The sequence below is a fragment of the Lynx rufus genome, unplaced genomic scaffold (genome assembly GCF_022079265.1).
Source record: "Lynx rufus isolate CCGP_SWC_20201006 ecotype Redwood Valley unplaced genomic scaffold, mLynRuf1.p SCAF_7, whole genome shotgun sequence".
NCBI lineage: Eukaryota > Metazoa > Chordata > Mammalia > Carnivora > Felidae > Lynx > Lynx rufus.
The window spans coordinates 15,464,663-15,481,226 of record NW_025814889.1 but is presented as its reverse complement, the minus strand read 5'-3'; the positions used below and the strand labels follow the sequence as shown (position 1 = coordinate 15,481,226).

The 16,564-nt window shown below is 44.2% G+C and overlaps 1 protein-coding gene across 5 annotated transcripts in view; it reads left to right on the top strand.

Moving 5' to 3' along the window:
• RSU1 (Ras suppressor protein 1) overlaps nucleotides 1-16,564 on the top strand; it is a 202,719-nt gene that overhangs the window by 51,072 nt on the left and 135,083 nt on the right. For all 5 annotated transcript variants that reach the window (XM_047066516.1, XM_047066519.1, XM_047066515.1 and 2 more), the window contains 4 exons: nucleotides 6,726-6,846; nucleotides 13,968-14,086; nucleotides 15,693-15,775; nucleotides 16,047-16,161. In XM_047066516.1, the coding sequence (XP_046922472.1) occupies nucleotides 6,726-6,846; nucleotides 13,968-14,086; nucleotides 15,693-15,775; nucleotides 16,047-16,161 (438 nt within the window). The remainder of the gene's footprint in view (nucleotides 1-6,725; nucleotides 6,847-13,967; nucleotides 14,087-15,692; nucleotides 15,776-16,046; nucleotides 16,162-16,564) is intronic.

The window sequence follows — 16,564 nt, the reverse complement described above, 5'->3', positions numbered from 1 at the left end:
GCCTGTCCTTATGTTTTGCAGGGTGCCTGCTGCTCCCAGAGCCTGTCACTCTTCTCAGTTTTGTTTCTTTGCCTCGGGCCACAAGATGCTTTTGTTCGAGAAGCCCCCGGATCGGCTGCACCCCAGCTGGTCTGTCTGTGCTGTCATTACCACCCAGCATTCTCCATTTAATTCTCCGTGTTTTGACAGCCAGAAGTGTAGCAAGGGGCATCTCTTCATAGGACCACGCTTGGTCATGATGAAGTTGCTGCTAAGTGACTTAATTCGATGAACTAGGGAATTCAGAACTTTGCCTCTTACATTGTTCTTTTTCCTCAGTACTGATTGCACCATAGAGATTTGTATGGGTGTCACTGAAGCAAATGAGAGTTCATCCACCCGACGCACGGCAGACCAACAAAAACTGACCAAGCTTTTGCAGTGGAAGAAAATAAGCTTTATCTGTTGGTCTGGTGCCACCCAAGAGAGTTAGGGGGCTAATACCCCAAAGTCCTGAACTCCCCAGTAGCTTACAAGTGAGGATTTTTTTAAGTTCATTTATTTTGAGAGAGAGAAAAAGAGTGGGGGAGGGTCAGAGAGGGGGGAGGAGAGAGAAAATCCAAAACAGGTTCCATGCTGTCAGCTCAGAGCCCCACGTGGGGCTCCATCCCACGAACCCTGAGATCATGACCGGAGCTGAAATCAAGAGTCAGACACTTAACTGACTGAGCCACCCAGGTGCCTCACGAGTGAGGATTTTTTTTTTTTTAATTAAAAAAATTTTTTTTAATGTTTATTTTTGAGAGCAAGAGCGAGAGCGAGAGCGAGAGAGAGAGAGAGACAGAGAGAATGTGAGCGGGGAGGGGCAGAGAGAGGAGACACAGAATCCGAAGCAGGCTGCAGGCTCTGAGCTGTGAACACAGAGCCCTACGCGGGGCTCAAACTCACAAATTATGAGATCATGACCTGAGCCGAAGTCAGACGCTTAACCGACTGAGCCACCCAGGTGCCCCACAAGTGAGGATTTTTAAGGGCACGGTTTGAGGCAGGGGTCTTCTGAGAAGGTGGATGCTGTTGATTGGAGGCCCATGAAGTCACGTTAACAGATACTGCTTAGTTACTTCTGGTGCTACTTCATCTGCTCCCATGGAAGGGGTTCCATCCCAAGATACTTGGAATCTGAAAGATACCTCCGTTCTTCATGTTGGAGATTTCATCAGGGTCATTTGGTGCTTCTGTGTTGAGGGCGTTGCTGGTTAGCTGCCTGTAGGTGCTCAGGAAAACTGGGTATGTGTGTAAGCTAGTGGGGTTGTGTACTTCCTGTTCCTTTGATAAGCAGGAAGTCCCGCCTCTTGGGCCTGGTTCTGTGTGTGCCAGGCCCAGCTGTGCCTGGGCGCCATATGACCTCTAGTGTTCCTTTTTTCCTCTGAACTGAGGATGTGGATGCTACTTCCTGGGGAAGCAGAAGCTGACTGGAAAGTATAGGATTATAGCCCCCAGGTTGGGTGGGTCAATCAACCATCTAGATTGCCTTTTGTGGGTTTTTTTTTTTTTTTCCCACTTTTCATCAAGTCAGAGTCTCAGTAGCTTACTGAGGTGACAGAGAAGTCTTAATTTGGGTGATCTTACTTAGCATTATATCGTGAAGGAAGGGACGTACGTACTGGATTAATGATTTTGATGTCCCCAGTAAGTTAAAAGTTTTTTGAACAAAGCGTGGTCGTCCCTGGACAAGCAGCATCAGCGTCCCCTGGAAACTTGTTGAAAATGTAGAATCTTGGGCCCCATCCCAAACCTACTGAGTCAGGAACTCTGTGGTTTGCATTACCCACCCCCCATCTGTGCTGTCAGAAGCCTTCCAGTAATTCCGATGTACTCGAATTACATCAAAAGTTTGAGACCCCCCCCTAGAGCAGCATTATCTAGAACTTTTTGCAGTGAAGGGAATGTTTTCTATCTGTGCTGTCCAAACAGCAGCCACCAGCCATTTGTCATGTGGCTTGTGTGACCAGGCAACTGAATTATTAATTGTACCTAATTGCAACTAATCTAGATTTAAATTTCTTTTTTCTTTATTTGTAATACTTTTCATCCAATTCCCTTCCCTCCCCCCATCTTCCACCTCTGGTAACCATAACTCTGATCTCTTTTTTTCTGTGAGTTTGTGTGTGTATTTGTGTGTGTGTGTGTGTGTGTGTGTGTGTGTGTGTTGTAAGCTCCCACGTATGAGTGAGATCATACCGTTTTCGTCTTTCTCTGACTTACTTCACTTAGCATGATGCCTTCCAGGTCCATCCATGTTGCTGGAAATGGCAGGATTTCCTTTTTTATGGGTGAGCGGTGTTGCGTTGTGTATACACACACCCCATTTCATTGTCCATCCACGCATCGGTGGACATCTTGGTCCCTGTGACTAATGCCGCAGTGAACACGGGTGCAGATATTTTCTGGAGACAGTGATTTCATTTCGTCAGGATGAATACCCGGAAGTGGAACTGTCGGATCATATGGTAATTCTAGTTTTAATTTTTTGAGGGACGTCCATACTGCTTTCCGTCGTGACTGCGCCTCGGACAGCCCAGCTCCAGAGTGTACCTGTACTTTTTTTATTGTGTGGATGAACTAGTAGGCTTTTAAAAACAAGTTACTGGTTACGGAATTGTTAATTTTACATCCCCGAACAAAACGCTCCTCAGGTGAAGGTCCAATTGCCATAACAGTCGTTTCTTCGGGTTCTTCCGTTGCACGAGACAGCTGACTCTTGCTCGCTACTGGGTCAACTGTTGATTAGAGTTGGAGCGCTCTGGCCTGTCCGTTGTGTCCAGCTTGTGGTTTCTGAGAATTCCTGCCGGAGGGAGCCTCGCAGGGGGTGTTAATGTAGGAGATTAGGCAGGTCCTCTTCCGGCCCTGACTGGGGAGCCCACCCCGGGACTTGGGCCGACTCTCGTCGGGTTGTCCCAGAACTGCAGAGGCCGACTGCTAAGTCTGGCTGGCTCGTGCTTCTCACGTCAAATGAGAATAACGTCCAGGTTCTAGATTTAGGAGGCCTTGAAGGAAAAGAGGCTCCTGCTGGGCTCGTTAGTCTCAATTGTTAACTGTCAGAAGATAGCCTGAGGCTAGTCCCTGGGTATAGCTCCTGGGGTGGCAGGACCACATCTTTTCACCTTTGCTAAAATACAGCGGGAACTCTGGCCCGAGTGTTCCCAGTGGTCCTCTGATCCTGTGACTAAAGCAGAATGTGGCATCTAGGAGCCAGGGAACACCTGAGAGCGGTCAGGGACCTCTCTCTCAAACGTGGCAACTGGAGTCTTAAAATCAAAGCAGCCGTTTTTGACAGAAAATGACACTCAGTGCTCTGTCACAAGCAAAGTTCTACATGACTGAGCTTCCTAATTGAGGACCTCATTTGTTGCATTATTTAAATCCATATTGTTGATTTTCTTAATCCAGCTCTTTGGAGAATCGTAGAATGTTGAAGCCAGGTGGAAGAGAACTTAGAAAGGGTCACAATCCAGCCAGGACTCCTGTGTCCACACAGCACACGGCCCTCTGTTGCCCTTGTGTACTCAGCTCCTTGTTGTCTCTAGACTTTGTGCTCAGCTGGGGTCACAGTCACAAACAGAACAGATCGACGAAAAGGCATGTTGCAAGGGCGTAATTAGAAATACATCGGGGCACCTGGGTAGCTCAGTCAGTTAAGCTTCTGACTCTTGTTTTGGGCTCAGTTCATGATCTCACGGTTCCCGAGTTCGAGCCCCACTCTGGGCTGCATGCTGACAGTGCGGAGCCTGCTTGCGATTCTCTCTCTGTCTCTGTCTCTCAAATAAACTTTAAAGAAAATAAATCTATCGAAGCTGACCATTCACTTACATTTTGAAATACTTCATGCTAATGTGTCAGGCAGAGATCTTGAAAAATTTCACCAGAGTATTCTGACCGGTGATGTATTACTGCCATTTTTTTCCTAAAGACTGCATTTGTTCATGTTGCATGTGTGTATAATTTAGTTATTGCACAGCTCATATTGTTAACTGGTTCTTTTTTTATGTATAATTTCATTAGAATTAGTTTTCCAAGCCCAAGAGCTGTTTCTCTTTATCTACTCTGAGACTTCTTTTGTAATTTACTTTCTTTAAATAGATCACCTTTCTCACTTTAATCCCAGACGTATTGAAATGCTAGGTGTTAAAAGTGTGGCTCTATACACATCATAAGCATTCTCTAAATACTGGCTGAAAGAGTGGATGCTATCCCATCCAGCCAGGTCTGAATGTTAATTTCTTCTGATTTTTGCTACGGCCAGGTGGTGGGTATTCGGTAATTGAGAGAGAATATTAGCTGTGTAATGTTTTTCCCTTTTTAGCTTGAATGGAGTCTCAACAACAAAATTCATATGCATACAAAAGGCTGGGAGAAGTAGAGTAAATTGAATGTAGGGTTATTGTTTGTGTCCACAAAACAAAGCCCTAAATCACATTTAGCATAATTTGTGGTTTTAAATTGGACTGATTTAGCAAGGAGAGTGAAATAATCTCTCATCCTGTCAAAAAGGCGATACCTTCAGACCAGCATTTAATTGCATTGGCAGAGTAACTTGGGGAAGGCAGCAGTAATTCTGGCTGAATTATTCTTGGTTTGTGGCTAAATTGAGATCATCATTTTCTCCTGGTTGCACTAACTTTCTTTATTGCTCTTCAAACTAATCAGATGAATGCGGTGAGAGAAGCTTAGTGGTAGCTGGAGGGTGCACAGGGGAAAAGGGTGAGGTCCCCGAGCAGGGCTGACTAGCAGGGCTGTAGTCATCAGTAGAGCTGTGCCCTACACACTGAACGTTGTGGGGAGAGAAGAGTCAGCTGACAACACCCAGCGACTCAGCAGGTGCACCTGAGTGAACTTCTCTGCGATCCTTTATGCAATGTGAATGCCGTTGATTCCCCGGAAAGTGTCTCCCCGACCACACACCTATAAATGTGCTTTTAAGGCCAAATTGTACAGGTAGGGCTTCTATGCATTCATGTTGGTATCCAAGAGTACACTTTCTGGAGGTTAATTTCTAGCTGCCTCAATTTTCCCATGGAAACCCACCCTTTTATCTCCTCCCCAAACCGTCCCCTTGAGTAACTAACTGTCTGTGCCTTGTGCATTTTCCATCGGGACCGCTGCCACCTCCCAAGTGTCTGAATCCAGACTGATTCATATTCCTCACAATCCCTTCCTCCAGTGAAAGCATTTCCCTTGCCTTTACCAAGCCTTCTTCCCTCTAACAGAAGTCAGATCATCGATACCTTAGACATTTTATGAAGCTGAAATTGAGGACTCGGAACTGTAACGAACAGTGTGCCTGCCCTCCTTATTCTTGTTCCGCTGGGAGTTATGCACCAGAGCTCCCGCAGCGGCTCCCTAACTATTTCAGATGTCTGTTTGGAATCGGATGTATACCTTTGTAGTGGTTCTAAGTAAAGGTGCTCCTGGTTTTTCCTAGTCTGCCGGAGTGCGCCCTGGAAGGTGTTGGGATGGGAAGTAAAGGCACTGACATAAGACATGACCCTTTGTTGTGCTGTACCCAAGGCCCATGTCAGTGGTTTCGGTAACATGGGTAGTCTTGGTGTTAGAATTGACATGAACCGTGGACAAGCCAACGGTTTGTATCAAATGTTTGTAGGAAGGCTGGATTAGTGATGGGGGGCATCTGTTACAGATCTCCTTGCTACCAATGGAGAGTTAGTACTTTTGAGGTAAAGATGCCTTTGGCCTGCAAGTTGATATTTGCAAGTATATGCTCTAGGGAAGGAAGACTCTTTTAGATCCTCATTGGTTTATCTTAACCTTTGATCTGCATGCTAGTATTCATATCATGCTACTGAGTTGGCTTTTCATATTTCTGTGTAATAACAGTGCATTGATCTGTTGCTAATCTGATGTAAAGTGTGTGTGTGTGTGTGTGTGTGTGTGTGTGTGTGTGAGAGAGAGAGAGAGAGAGAGAGAGAGAGATCGATCAAGGTGTAAAGACCAGAAACCAAAATCATGAAAGAGGTTGGTTGAATATTTCATCATTTGAGGTTGAACTTACGTTGTGATTTAGTGCAGTGTAAAGAGAACAGCTCTTCATGTGGCCCCTGGGGTGGCTCAGTTAAGTGTCCGACTCTTGATCTCAGCTCAGGTCATGATCTCATGGTTCATGAGTTCGAGCCCTGCATCAGGCTCTGTACTGACAGTGGGGAGCCTGCTTGGGATTTTCTCTCTCCTCTCTCTCTCTGTCCTTACCTACTCATACTCTGTCTTTCAAAATAAATAAAAATGAACTTTAAAAAAAGAAAACAGCTCTTCAGATATCAGATTATTGAAACACCTTGATGAATGTATCATTAACCAGGAAGGGCTTTGGCATTTGCGGTCTTCCTTCAGGTAGAGGTGCAAGGAAACCCAAAGGAAGAAAACAGTCGTACTTGTGAGGCATCGTATGGCAGTTATAAAAGAATTTATGCTTTGGAATATTCACCTATGGGCTATTAATGGCAGCCTGAAATTCTCTCTTGCCCTTTAAAGAAGCGTTTTCATTTCTACTCGATGGTGAGTTGTGAACCTAAGAAAAACCTACAAAAAGTAATATGTGTGTATATGTGAATCAGATGGTCATACTGGAGTTTCATCTCTCTTTCCTGGGCAAGAAAAACACAATGTGTTGCTGGCGTTCCTTACGCAGAGCGAGGTTCCTGTATTCACACCCAGCATCTTTGTTTCCCTAGCTGTGCCGCCAAACATAGCAGAGCTGAAGAATTTGGAAGTGCTGAACTTCTTTAATAACCAGATTGAGGAGCTGCCCACACAGATCAGCAGCCTTCAAAAACTCAAACACCTGAATCTGGGGTGAGTATCCCCCCTGGAGGAGAAAAGAACAGAAGAGGAAGAGGGGGAGGGCGCGTGCAGGCTATGAACACAGGAGGGACCGTGTCTGTTACTGACTTCTAATTTCTTTGTGTGTGGTAGGACTTTAACAAAAGTTTTACTGCTTTTAATATGTCTTTTCAGTGGGCTGCATTATGCGTATCTATTAGAGAAGTAATTGCAAAGCTAATTGTTGGTGCAGTAAGGGAGTGTGTGTGTGTGTGTGTTTTGTCATATTTGGTTTCTAACAAAATTTTATTTCAGTTACATTGACTGGAAAGGGACTTATTTGCATAGCGTTAACTGTTCAGACCAGTTGCAGTGTGGTTGATTTTTCTCTCTGTTTTAAGTAGAAATCGTTTACAAAGTGTCTTCCTTCCACAGAAGTGAGGGGGGGAGGGAAGATACATTTCCGAACACTGCTCCATTGATTCTTACAATTCTTTTATGTAGCTGAGAGGTTATAATCCTGTGTGTTTCTTCATACAAAGGTGAAGAGAGGAGGTTCGATTCAGCTGAGGTGGCAGAACCAGGTAGCAGTGAATAATAATAATACATCTGTTGCTTTCCAGTTTTCAAAGTCCTCATGCCGGGATTTGACCCTCTCAACAATTATGAGGGACGTAGGGCGGGCAGTAGTTTTCATTTTGTGGAGTGGAAGTCAGGCCCTTTTCGAGAGCCTCAGTGACTCTTTCCTGATTGCCCCTGAGCTTAGTGACCGAGCCGGGCAGAGGACCCCATTATCTGGGGTCCGGCCCTCTCCATGAGACTCCATAGATGCCACCAGAACTTGGGCTTCTGAATCCCAGCTTCATTGTTAAAGCTGTGAGGTGAAGCGGTCCACTCATGCTTCATCCGCTGTGTGAAGTTGCATATTCATTAAATTATAGCCATTAAATGCTTTAGTTAAGCTAGTGATTTACATGGAATGGTGATAGAAGCTGGCCAGGTATTTATCAAATTCATAGGAAGGAATCATGAAGGAAAAAAAAACATCTTATTCATGGAAGGATTTTTAGTTGAGCATATTCTTTCTAGGGGGAGTTTGGTTAGAGACTCATTTGATGTTCACTCTGCTTAGGATATAATCTTGGAAAGATCCATGAGCATTCTCTTTCCTAATGTCTGAGGGGAAGTAGAGCTTAAAGGAAAAGGGGAATATGACTTAAATCAGATGGCTTTTACCCCTACACATATGGAGATTGTGTACCCATCTGGTAAAACAGAAAAGAAAGGATCCCTCATTTATATCTTTGTTTTGGGAATTATTAAGTCTTGATTTTAATTTGTACGTAAGCAAGAAGCTAAAACTAGATGTGTATACTAGCTGTACAAAACTAGGTACATTCTTACTGTTAATTTTTGATTAATTGGTTTAACGAGTCATTTATATATAAGGTGCCAGGCACAGTACCTGGTCCGCGGTAAGCAGTACATTGTGTTGGCTGTGTCCATCGCCCTCGCCGTCATCATCACTTTCTTCCTTGTTTCATTTACTTCAGGACTATGTAAGTGTCTCATCTGTGTCAGGAACCTTGCTAGTATTGGGGTTCAGTGGTGAAAATCACAGTCCCTGGCCTGAAGTGTGGGGGCAGAGCCAGCTGTAAATGAGCAGTGACGGTTCACAGCCACGTCCCTGACATGCTGGAGGTTGTCTGAAGGCAGGTGGGAGAGACCGCCAAGGGGGTTAGTCAACAGGTGAGGTTGTCTGAAAATTCCCATAGGGGGCAGTATTTGAGCCAAAATTTGATGCATGGAAATGAATTTCTCTGACTCAGAGGCGGAGCGAATGCATCCCAGGCTGCAAGAATGACATGATTATGGGGCGCCTGGGTGGCTCAGTCGGTTGAGCGTCCGAATTCGGTTCAGGTCACGATCTCGCGGTTCAGGAGTTCAAGCCCCACGTCGGGCTCTGTGCTGACAGCTCGGAGCCTGGAGCCTGTTTGGATTCTGTGTCTCCCTCTCCGTGCCCCTCCCTCACTCATCCTGTCTCTCTCTCTCTCTCTCTCTCTCTCTCTCTCTCAAAAATAAATAAGCATTAAAAAAAAAATTTTTTTTTTAAAGAATGACATGGTTACAAGCTGAGAGTACTGCGTGTTCCACGCAAGTTGTTCAGTGTTGCTGAGTGTAAAGTGTGAGGCAGGAAGCGGTGAGGGAAGAGGTGCGGCCAGGTAAAGAAGCACGAGTGTGTGCTGTTTCTTTCCTGAGTATTTCCTGAGCTCCCAACTATGTGCCAGGCACTGTTCTAGGTAGTAGCCATCCAACCTTTATGGAGCATTCATCACAGTTGGGGAAACCAACGATAAACAAATAAACAAATATTTGGCCCTGGGTGCCAAATAAAGGCACTCTGATTTTATCCTGCCGACCATGAGGAGCTTTTACGGCAGGCAGAACAGGAGGTATGAGAAAAGATTGGATTTTTGTAGGAAAGGTCATGCGGAGGGGAGGTTGGGGTAAGGAGCGGTCAGGACACCCCTAAGCACGCTGAATTAGTGTTTCAGGTGAACTAGGCCAGTGGCAATGCCCAGCCAGGAGAGGGGTTTTGTGTGAAAAATACTTAAGAGCTAAAACTCACAAGACGGTCACTGATGGTATGGGTGATGCCTGGGGGTCTTTCTGGGCAGCTGAAATAGAAATAAAGATGGGGACAGCTGTGGGAATAACATCGTGAGCTCAGGTTTTGTTCACTTGGGTTGGAGGTACCTTAGGACAGAGTTAAAAAGTTTTCTTTTTTTAGTCAAACGCATCTTAGTTCCCTCTCTGTTGTCTTTGGAGCTGTTTGCATTTTTGGCTCTCGGTGTTTTATTCATTGTGTAAAACTTTCTGTGTATTTAATTACATCGCTACATAGATGGAATTGTCAAAGTTTGAACAAAAATTCTTAGCTCTCTGGGAGAGGAATTAACATGAGTTTCAATAAAGGATATTTCTGTTCTCAAATGGCATAAAGAATTATACCTGCATAGCCCTGTTTAAGGAGAGTTATAGAGAGAGGACTCTTTAGAGGAAGCAGTCTGAATAAAAATAGACACACAGGAGACACCAAAAAACTCAACACGAAAAAACCCCAAATAATCCAGTTAAGAAACGGGCAGAAGACATACACAGACATGTCACCAAAGAAGACATTCAGTGGCCAAAAAACACCTGAAAAATGCTCAACATCACTCATTATCAGAGAAATGCAAACCAAAACCGTAATGAGACATCCCCTCACCTCTGGCAGAATGGCTAAAGTCAAAAACACAAGAGACACCAACTGCTGGTGAGGATGTGGAGAAAAAGGAACTCTCATGCCCTGCTGGTGGGAATGCAAACTGGTGCGGTCACTGTGGAAAACATTTGAGGTTGCTCAAAAAATTAAAAACAGAACTACCATATGATCCCGTAACCCCACTACTGTGTATTAGTACCCAGTCTTACTTTCATACCCAAAGAATATGAAAATAGTAATTTGAAAAGATATATGCACCCCTGTGTTAATAGCATTATTTGCAATAGCTCAAATATAGAAGCCGTCCTTCAGTAGATGAAGGAATGACGTGGTGTGTGTGTATGTGTACACGTACTTCTCAGCCACAAAAAACAATGAAGTCTTGCCATTTGCAACAACATGGATGGATCTAGAAGGCCTGCTGCTAAGGAAATAAGTCAGAGAAAGACAAACACCATATGATTTCACTCATATGCAGAACTTAGAGACAAAACAAACGAACAAAGAAGAACGGAGACCAGCCACAAAACAGAGTCTTAAGAGAACAAACTGATGGTGACCAGAGGGGAGGTGGGTGGGGGGATGGGCGAAATAGGTGAAGGGCATTAAGGAGTGCACTTGTTGGGATGAGCACCGGGTGACGCATGCAAGCGTTGAATCACTGTATTGTACACCCGAGACTTACGTATAGATGTAACACCGTGTGTTAAGTGTACTGGAGTTAAAATAAAAATGACGTCTATACACACACAGACGAGACCCTACAGCACAGCATTTAGGCCACGTATATGCATATTCTGAACAGCACGCTCAACCAGAAGTTGCTTTCAAAGTTATATACGGTATTTGCTGTTTATCCTGATGATGGCAAGGCCTGAAGGGATTTTTAGGCCCTCTGAATAAATAAAGTTTTATTATGTTTCTGATTGTTTAAATGTGGTTCATTTTGTGGTCATTTTCTACAGAATATAAAGCCACATTGGCTACTTGCTGGTAATTATTTCTGGGATAATCTCAGTACAGTAGCACCGTGGGCTAACTCTTCTGGAATGGTTTTTGACCCCGTGAGATGCTGGAGCTCATCATGTGAAACTTAGAAGTTTTCAGTAAGTACAGTTCTGAGTGGCTGTGTGCGTGAGTGGGTCACCGTGGACGTGAGAAGAATTATTACCCTTAGCTAATAACTAAGAAGGTTTTACTGAAGCAAGAGGAGCCCAAGAGGACCTCTGGAAGTCAAAACGTTCCAGAAGGGAAGCATTAGGAGGGACCTTCCTAGCTTTTGAAAAAGAGAAAGAAAAAAGATGCCGACCAGCCTTCGACCCCCTGGTTTTATAAATTTCTACATCGTGTGCAGGCGCTTTCCCTTTTCCAAAACACACTGGAAACAAGGTTCACGGGCAGACAGAAGAATTCTTACCATCATGGCACGCATGAGCGCCGTAAGCAACTTTGTGTGTAAACACTGGAGGTGATCTGAGGGTAAGCTGGCGACCCAGACAGGAAAGCCCTGCTCAGTTGTTCAGGCTGCCCACAGCGGTCTTCTCCCAGGGTGAGCTTACCTGTTGGAAACCGAGTCAAAATTTCTCTCAGGCTTCCTGAAAACCAGTGGTAGTGATGACTCTCCTTTCTCGAGGACCCTTTGCGAGCCACATATCTTCCGAGCTGCTTCAGACGTCTCAGCTGTCAGCCCCCTCGCGATCCTTCCGGAAAGTACTGCTCTCCTCATGTTCCCATCGAAGAAACTGGGTCTCAGACAAGCTAAGCAACCTCCCCAAGGTCACCCAGCTAGCAGCGCCAGGCTGGACTCGGACTGTCACCCAGCTTTGTCTGCCCCTGCTGTAACCTCTCACGGACACCCGCAGGGGCCCCCAGAGCTGCGGTCCCACGCGTGGGCGTGGAGATGGCTGGGGACCACGTGCGCCCCTGTGGCTCCTTGTTTGTGGCCAGCAGCGCCTCCGGACCCTCTTAAGCATTTGAGTTGGGGCGTCCTTTCTGCCTGCCAGGTTGGCGAGCTCCCTGCCGTCACTGCTGTCACTGCACGGGGGGCCTCTGCAGTGATCCGGACACCCTGGGGGTATTGGTTTCTGTCTCAAGGAGAACCACCTCTGGCTCAGAACCCCCTCTGGTTCTCTTAGCAAAGAGAACCACCTCTGTCCATCAGGTGGACAGACTCAGGCTCACTCTGGGCTGGAGATGGAGATCTCCTTCTGGGAGATGTCTCTTTGCTCTGAGGAAGGCTGACTGGCGCTTTCCTGCACCTCATCTTTCCAAAGTCTACTACTGTGTTTGGAAACACGAACTTTATTGGTGATTTTCAAAAAGAGGTAACTTAGAGCGGTAAAGAAACACCCAATGTACACCTCCGTGCTTTGTCCAGTATTGGTGATTTTTCTTTCAGTTTCCTCAGATCCTTGCGTTGGAATCTAGGCATCGGGGGGAGGGGCTGGGTGCTCCCAGATACCTGTCACCCTCACCAGGCGAGCCAGAAGTCCTTGTCACTTAATTCATGTCAGCTCTAAAGAGATGATAGTAAGCGCTGTCCTGCCTGAACTACGCGATCGTTCTGGTGACCCAGGTGAAACTTGATGTCAATGTGCTTCACACACGGTGAATTGGCAGAAACAATCCGTTGTTGTCATTACGGCAAAGGGTCGTGGAGGTTACTTTTATTAAGTGTAAAGTTAACCAGTGACTTTCCTACCCAAAAGGTAGAAATCGCTTTGACCTCGGTTTCCCCTTGTGCTATCAATTTTTTCTTATGAGGCCTGGTTGGTGGGTGATTGGCAGCTGTGGACAGGATTGTATCTAGTATGAGAAGGATCGAGGCCTCGAAGCATTTTAATGTCACAGTTCCTCCTACCCTTCAATTCTCCTACCTTTAATCTTATATTAGACTAAAGAAATTTTGGGGTGTGCCTGGGTGGCTCAGTTGGTTAAGTGCCCAACTTCGGCTCAGGTCATGATCTTATGGTTCGGGGGTTCAAGCCCTGTGTTGGGCTCTGTGCTGACAGCTTGGAGCCTGCAACCTGCTTTGGATTCTGTGTCTCCCTCTCTCTCTTCCCCTCCCCTGCTCATGCTCTGTCTCTCTCTCTCTCAAAAGTAAATATTTAAAATTTTTTTTAAATCCTCTTTTAAGTATGCTCAAAGGGAACCACATTAAGAAAAGTAAGGGTCTTAAAGAAAATAATAAAAGATAGTAACGGTATATTTACTTTAGATTTCAGTGGAAATACATACATATATATATTAATTTTCAATTATGAAGAAATACACATAAGATTTACCATCTTAACCATTGTTAAGTCTATGATTCTGTAGCGCTAAGTATATTCACGTTCTTGTGCACCAACTTCCAGAAGTTACTCATCAGGCAAAACTCTATACCCATTAAACAACAACTCCCCATTTCTCCCTCCTTCAGCCCCTGGCAACCACTGTTGTAATTGGAGATTGTTTTGAATGTTAGTAATTGCATAACAAGAAAGTGATTTTTTTTTCTTCCATTGAAATAAATGAAATAAAGCAAATGTCTAAAAATGACAAAGCTTAATCTGTATCTTTTGAGGAATTATTATTGCCACATCCGTGAGGCAGTTTTTCTCTGGATGGACAGATACTTTGTGATGATTGAAGTTTCTGTGTAACACAGGGACTGAGCTTCCTTGCAGAAAATGATGAGACATTTTCAGATGTTTAATGAGCATAGAGGTTCTCTAACTATAATTACTGTGTTGGTTAAAAGAACATAAAGTGATTGCAGAATTATGGCCTCTTCTGAGTTTTCAGTCTCTTACACACGGCTCTTCGGCCTGTGACACAGAGGTGATGTCTGAACATAAACGTTTTGTGTGTGACGTCTTGGATTTTTTTTTTCCCCCAACCACAGCATGAACAGACTGAACACTTTGCCTCGAGGATTTGGCTCTCTCCCAGCTCTTGAGGTCCTTGATTTGACTTACAACAACTTGAATGAAAACTCTCTTCCCGGAAACTTCTTCTACCTTAGTAAGAAACTTTTAATTCTATAAATCTCCTTAAAATGGTACTTTGCGTTCTGAAAGTGAAATTTATTTGCCAGGGCCCAAACTCCAAGAGAAATTATTGGACGTATATATTTTTTTCTTCGCACATTTCTTTTGAATATTCCTTCATAGCTCAGCAGTATGTATGTTTGATATATAGTTAGCTGACACCATTGAGCTCAAGTGGACTTAGTAATGTCATATTAACTTCCGGATAGAGATTATGTACCTAAATGAGATCGAGTCTCACATTTAGCTAAAGAACTTGACTTCCTTCTTAAAGAGCATGCAAAAAAATAATAATAATGTATGTGTTCTCCCATGTTGCAATTAACTCTTTGTAAGCTATTTCCCCAAAGATATTTCAACCAATTATATATAAAAATATGCATTAGCAAGCTACTGACAGAACTTTTTAAGCCTCCTAAAAAATACTGTCAATGATGTGGTCTGTTTCATCTATAGAATACAATCAAACGTCAAGAAATTGTCATAGATAAACACACTTTATCTTTTCGACTGTATTCTTTGCAAGCAGATTTCTTGCTGCAGATACCCGTAAAAATGAGGGAAAACTGATTTTTCTGAGAACTCACAAAATATTTAGGAAAGATTTGCTTTCCTTAAATGAGTGTTCTGCTTCTCCAAATAGTGACACGTATGGCATCCAGAGATTCTGAATTTTCTGAGCTGGTCTCCAAAACTTCATTTATAACCTTATGCATATTCTCTCCCCCAGATTTTCCCAAGCACATGATGAAGCCAATTCTAAAATATTTTCATGGGCCATGAAGGAGATTTTGTTGTGTATATTAACACAGAGTTCTGTCGAATTTTAAAACATTTGAGTGTAATTGAATACCTGTAAGCAAACAAAACAGACCTCTGATTATACTTCTTTTTGGTCAGCGATAAGAAAGATCCCTTAGGATTTTTTCCTTCTGTAGTTCGGGGCTGTGTAATATTGTGAACAAATTTCTGACCGCTGATATTCTGCCTGGGTTAGGGTTTCTCTATTTGTGAATTCCCATGTCGTCCTGTTAGCTCCTTTGTCCTCATTTATTTTTGTGGTTAAGGCTAGAGAAACAATTAATAATAATTAGCCCGATTATTAAACAATGAACTGTGATTATGGCCTTCATCACCGGAAAGCCTTTTAGTTATTTATTTTTAACATAGTTGCATTTACACGACAGAACCTTTTTGCCTGAAGCGTTGACACCAATGTCACAGTGGTTTTCTTTGTTATACATACGGACGCAAAGCATAAATGTGAATCGGAAATGATAGAAGAAAAGTCGCTCTCTTTCCTGAAAGCGTCTTGAAACCCTGTGCCAAAAACTGCCGATGCCCACGGTTGCTAATTGTGTCAGTCCTCTTGGATATAGATGTTTTCCTGACCACACCAGCCCCACAATAAGCCAGTAAATCTAAGTTTGACCTGCTTCTTATTATTGGGAGCCCTAGGTGTGTCACAGGCTTTTCACCGAGCCGGGGTTATTAATCAAAGCTGACTCCCTTGTATTGATCAGACCTCAAATGGTTGGATTTCATGCCACCCTGTTTATATATCGCTGTTTAATTCGCAGCCACCCTGCGTGCACTCTATCTAAGTGACAACGATTTTGAAATCCTGCCGCCAGATATCGGGAAGCTCACAAAGTTGCAGATAGTAAGTAATTTATCTAAATTCTTGGAAAATCAATTCACTTCTGCAGTCCTTGTAGGAGTAGAATCAAGTCAATTTGAGCAGGGGTGAGGTTTGTTGTGTAGGAATCAGCCACCACTCCCGATACTGTTTGTTGTTCATCTGTAGGCACTTGTAAATAAATTGAAAGCATTGAGCCTTCAAAGAAGAGAGGGCATGGAAAGGACGAGAGTTTCTGTTGAGCGCCTCTTTACGTGAAAACTGTTTTGACAACCCCTTGTTTTCTTATATTTAGCTCAGCCTTAGGGATAACGACCTGATCTCGCTGCCTAAAGAAATCGGAGAGCTTACTCAGCTTAAGGAACTCCACATTCAGGGGAACCGCCTGACCGTTCTGCCCCCAGAACTAGGTAAGGTTGCTGATGATGTCAACTCGGGGTTTCATTAATATCAGTGATCCCGGTGCGGCAGTTCTGAGCAACGCTCTCTCCTCTTGGCAAGCACCCTCCTCCGAGGTGCTCCTTCTGATCATTTCTAGAAGCATTTGTCCTTGACCAGGGTTCCGCTGTTAAGGGTTTGACCTGGCATGCTGCTGTGTTCAGCAGCCCGAGCACCCAGAGAAACTGCTGATGAAGAATAACCCAGCTCGGCTCGGGCACGGGGTCGGGGGAAACAGCCCTAGAGTAGTCGTAGCGGTCTTGTCTGTGTCTCCTCCTTTGCTGGCTGATGATTTCTTTAACAATTAATTATTTATTTATTTATTTACATTTATTCATTTTTTGAGACAGGGCACGCAAATGGGTGGGGCAGAGA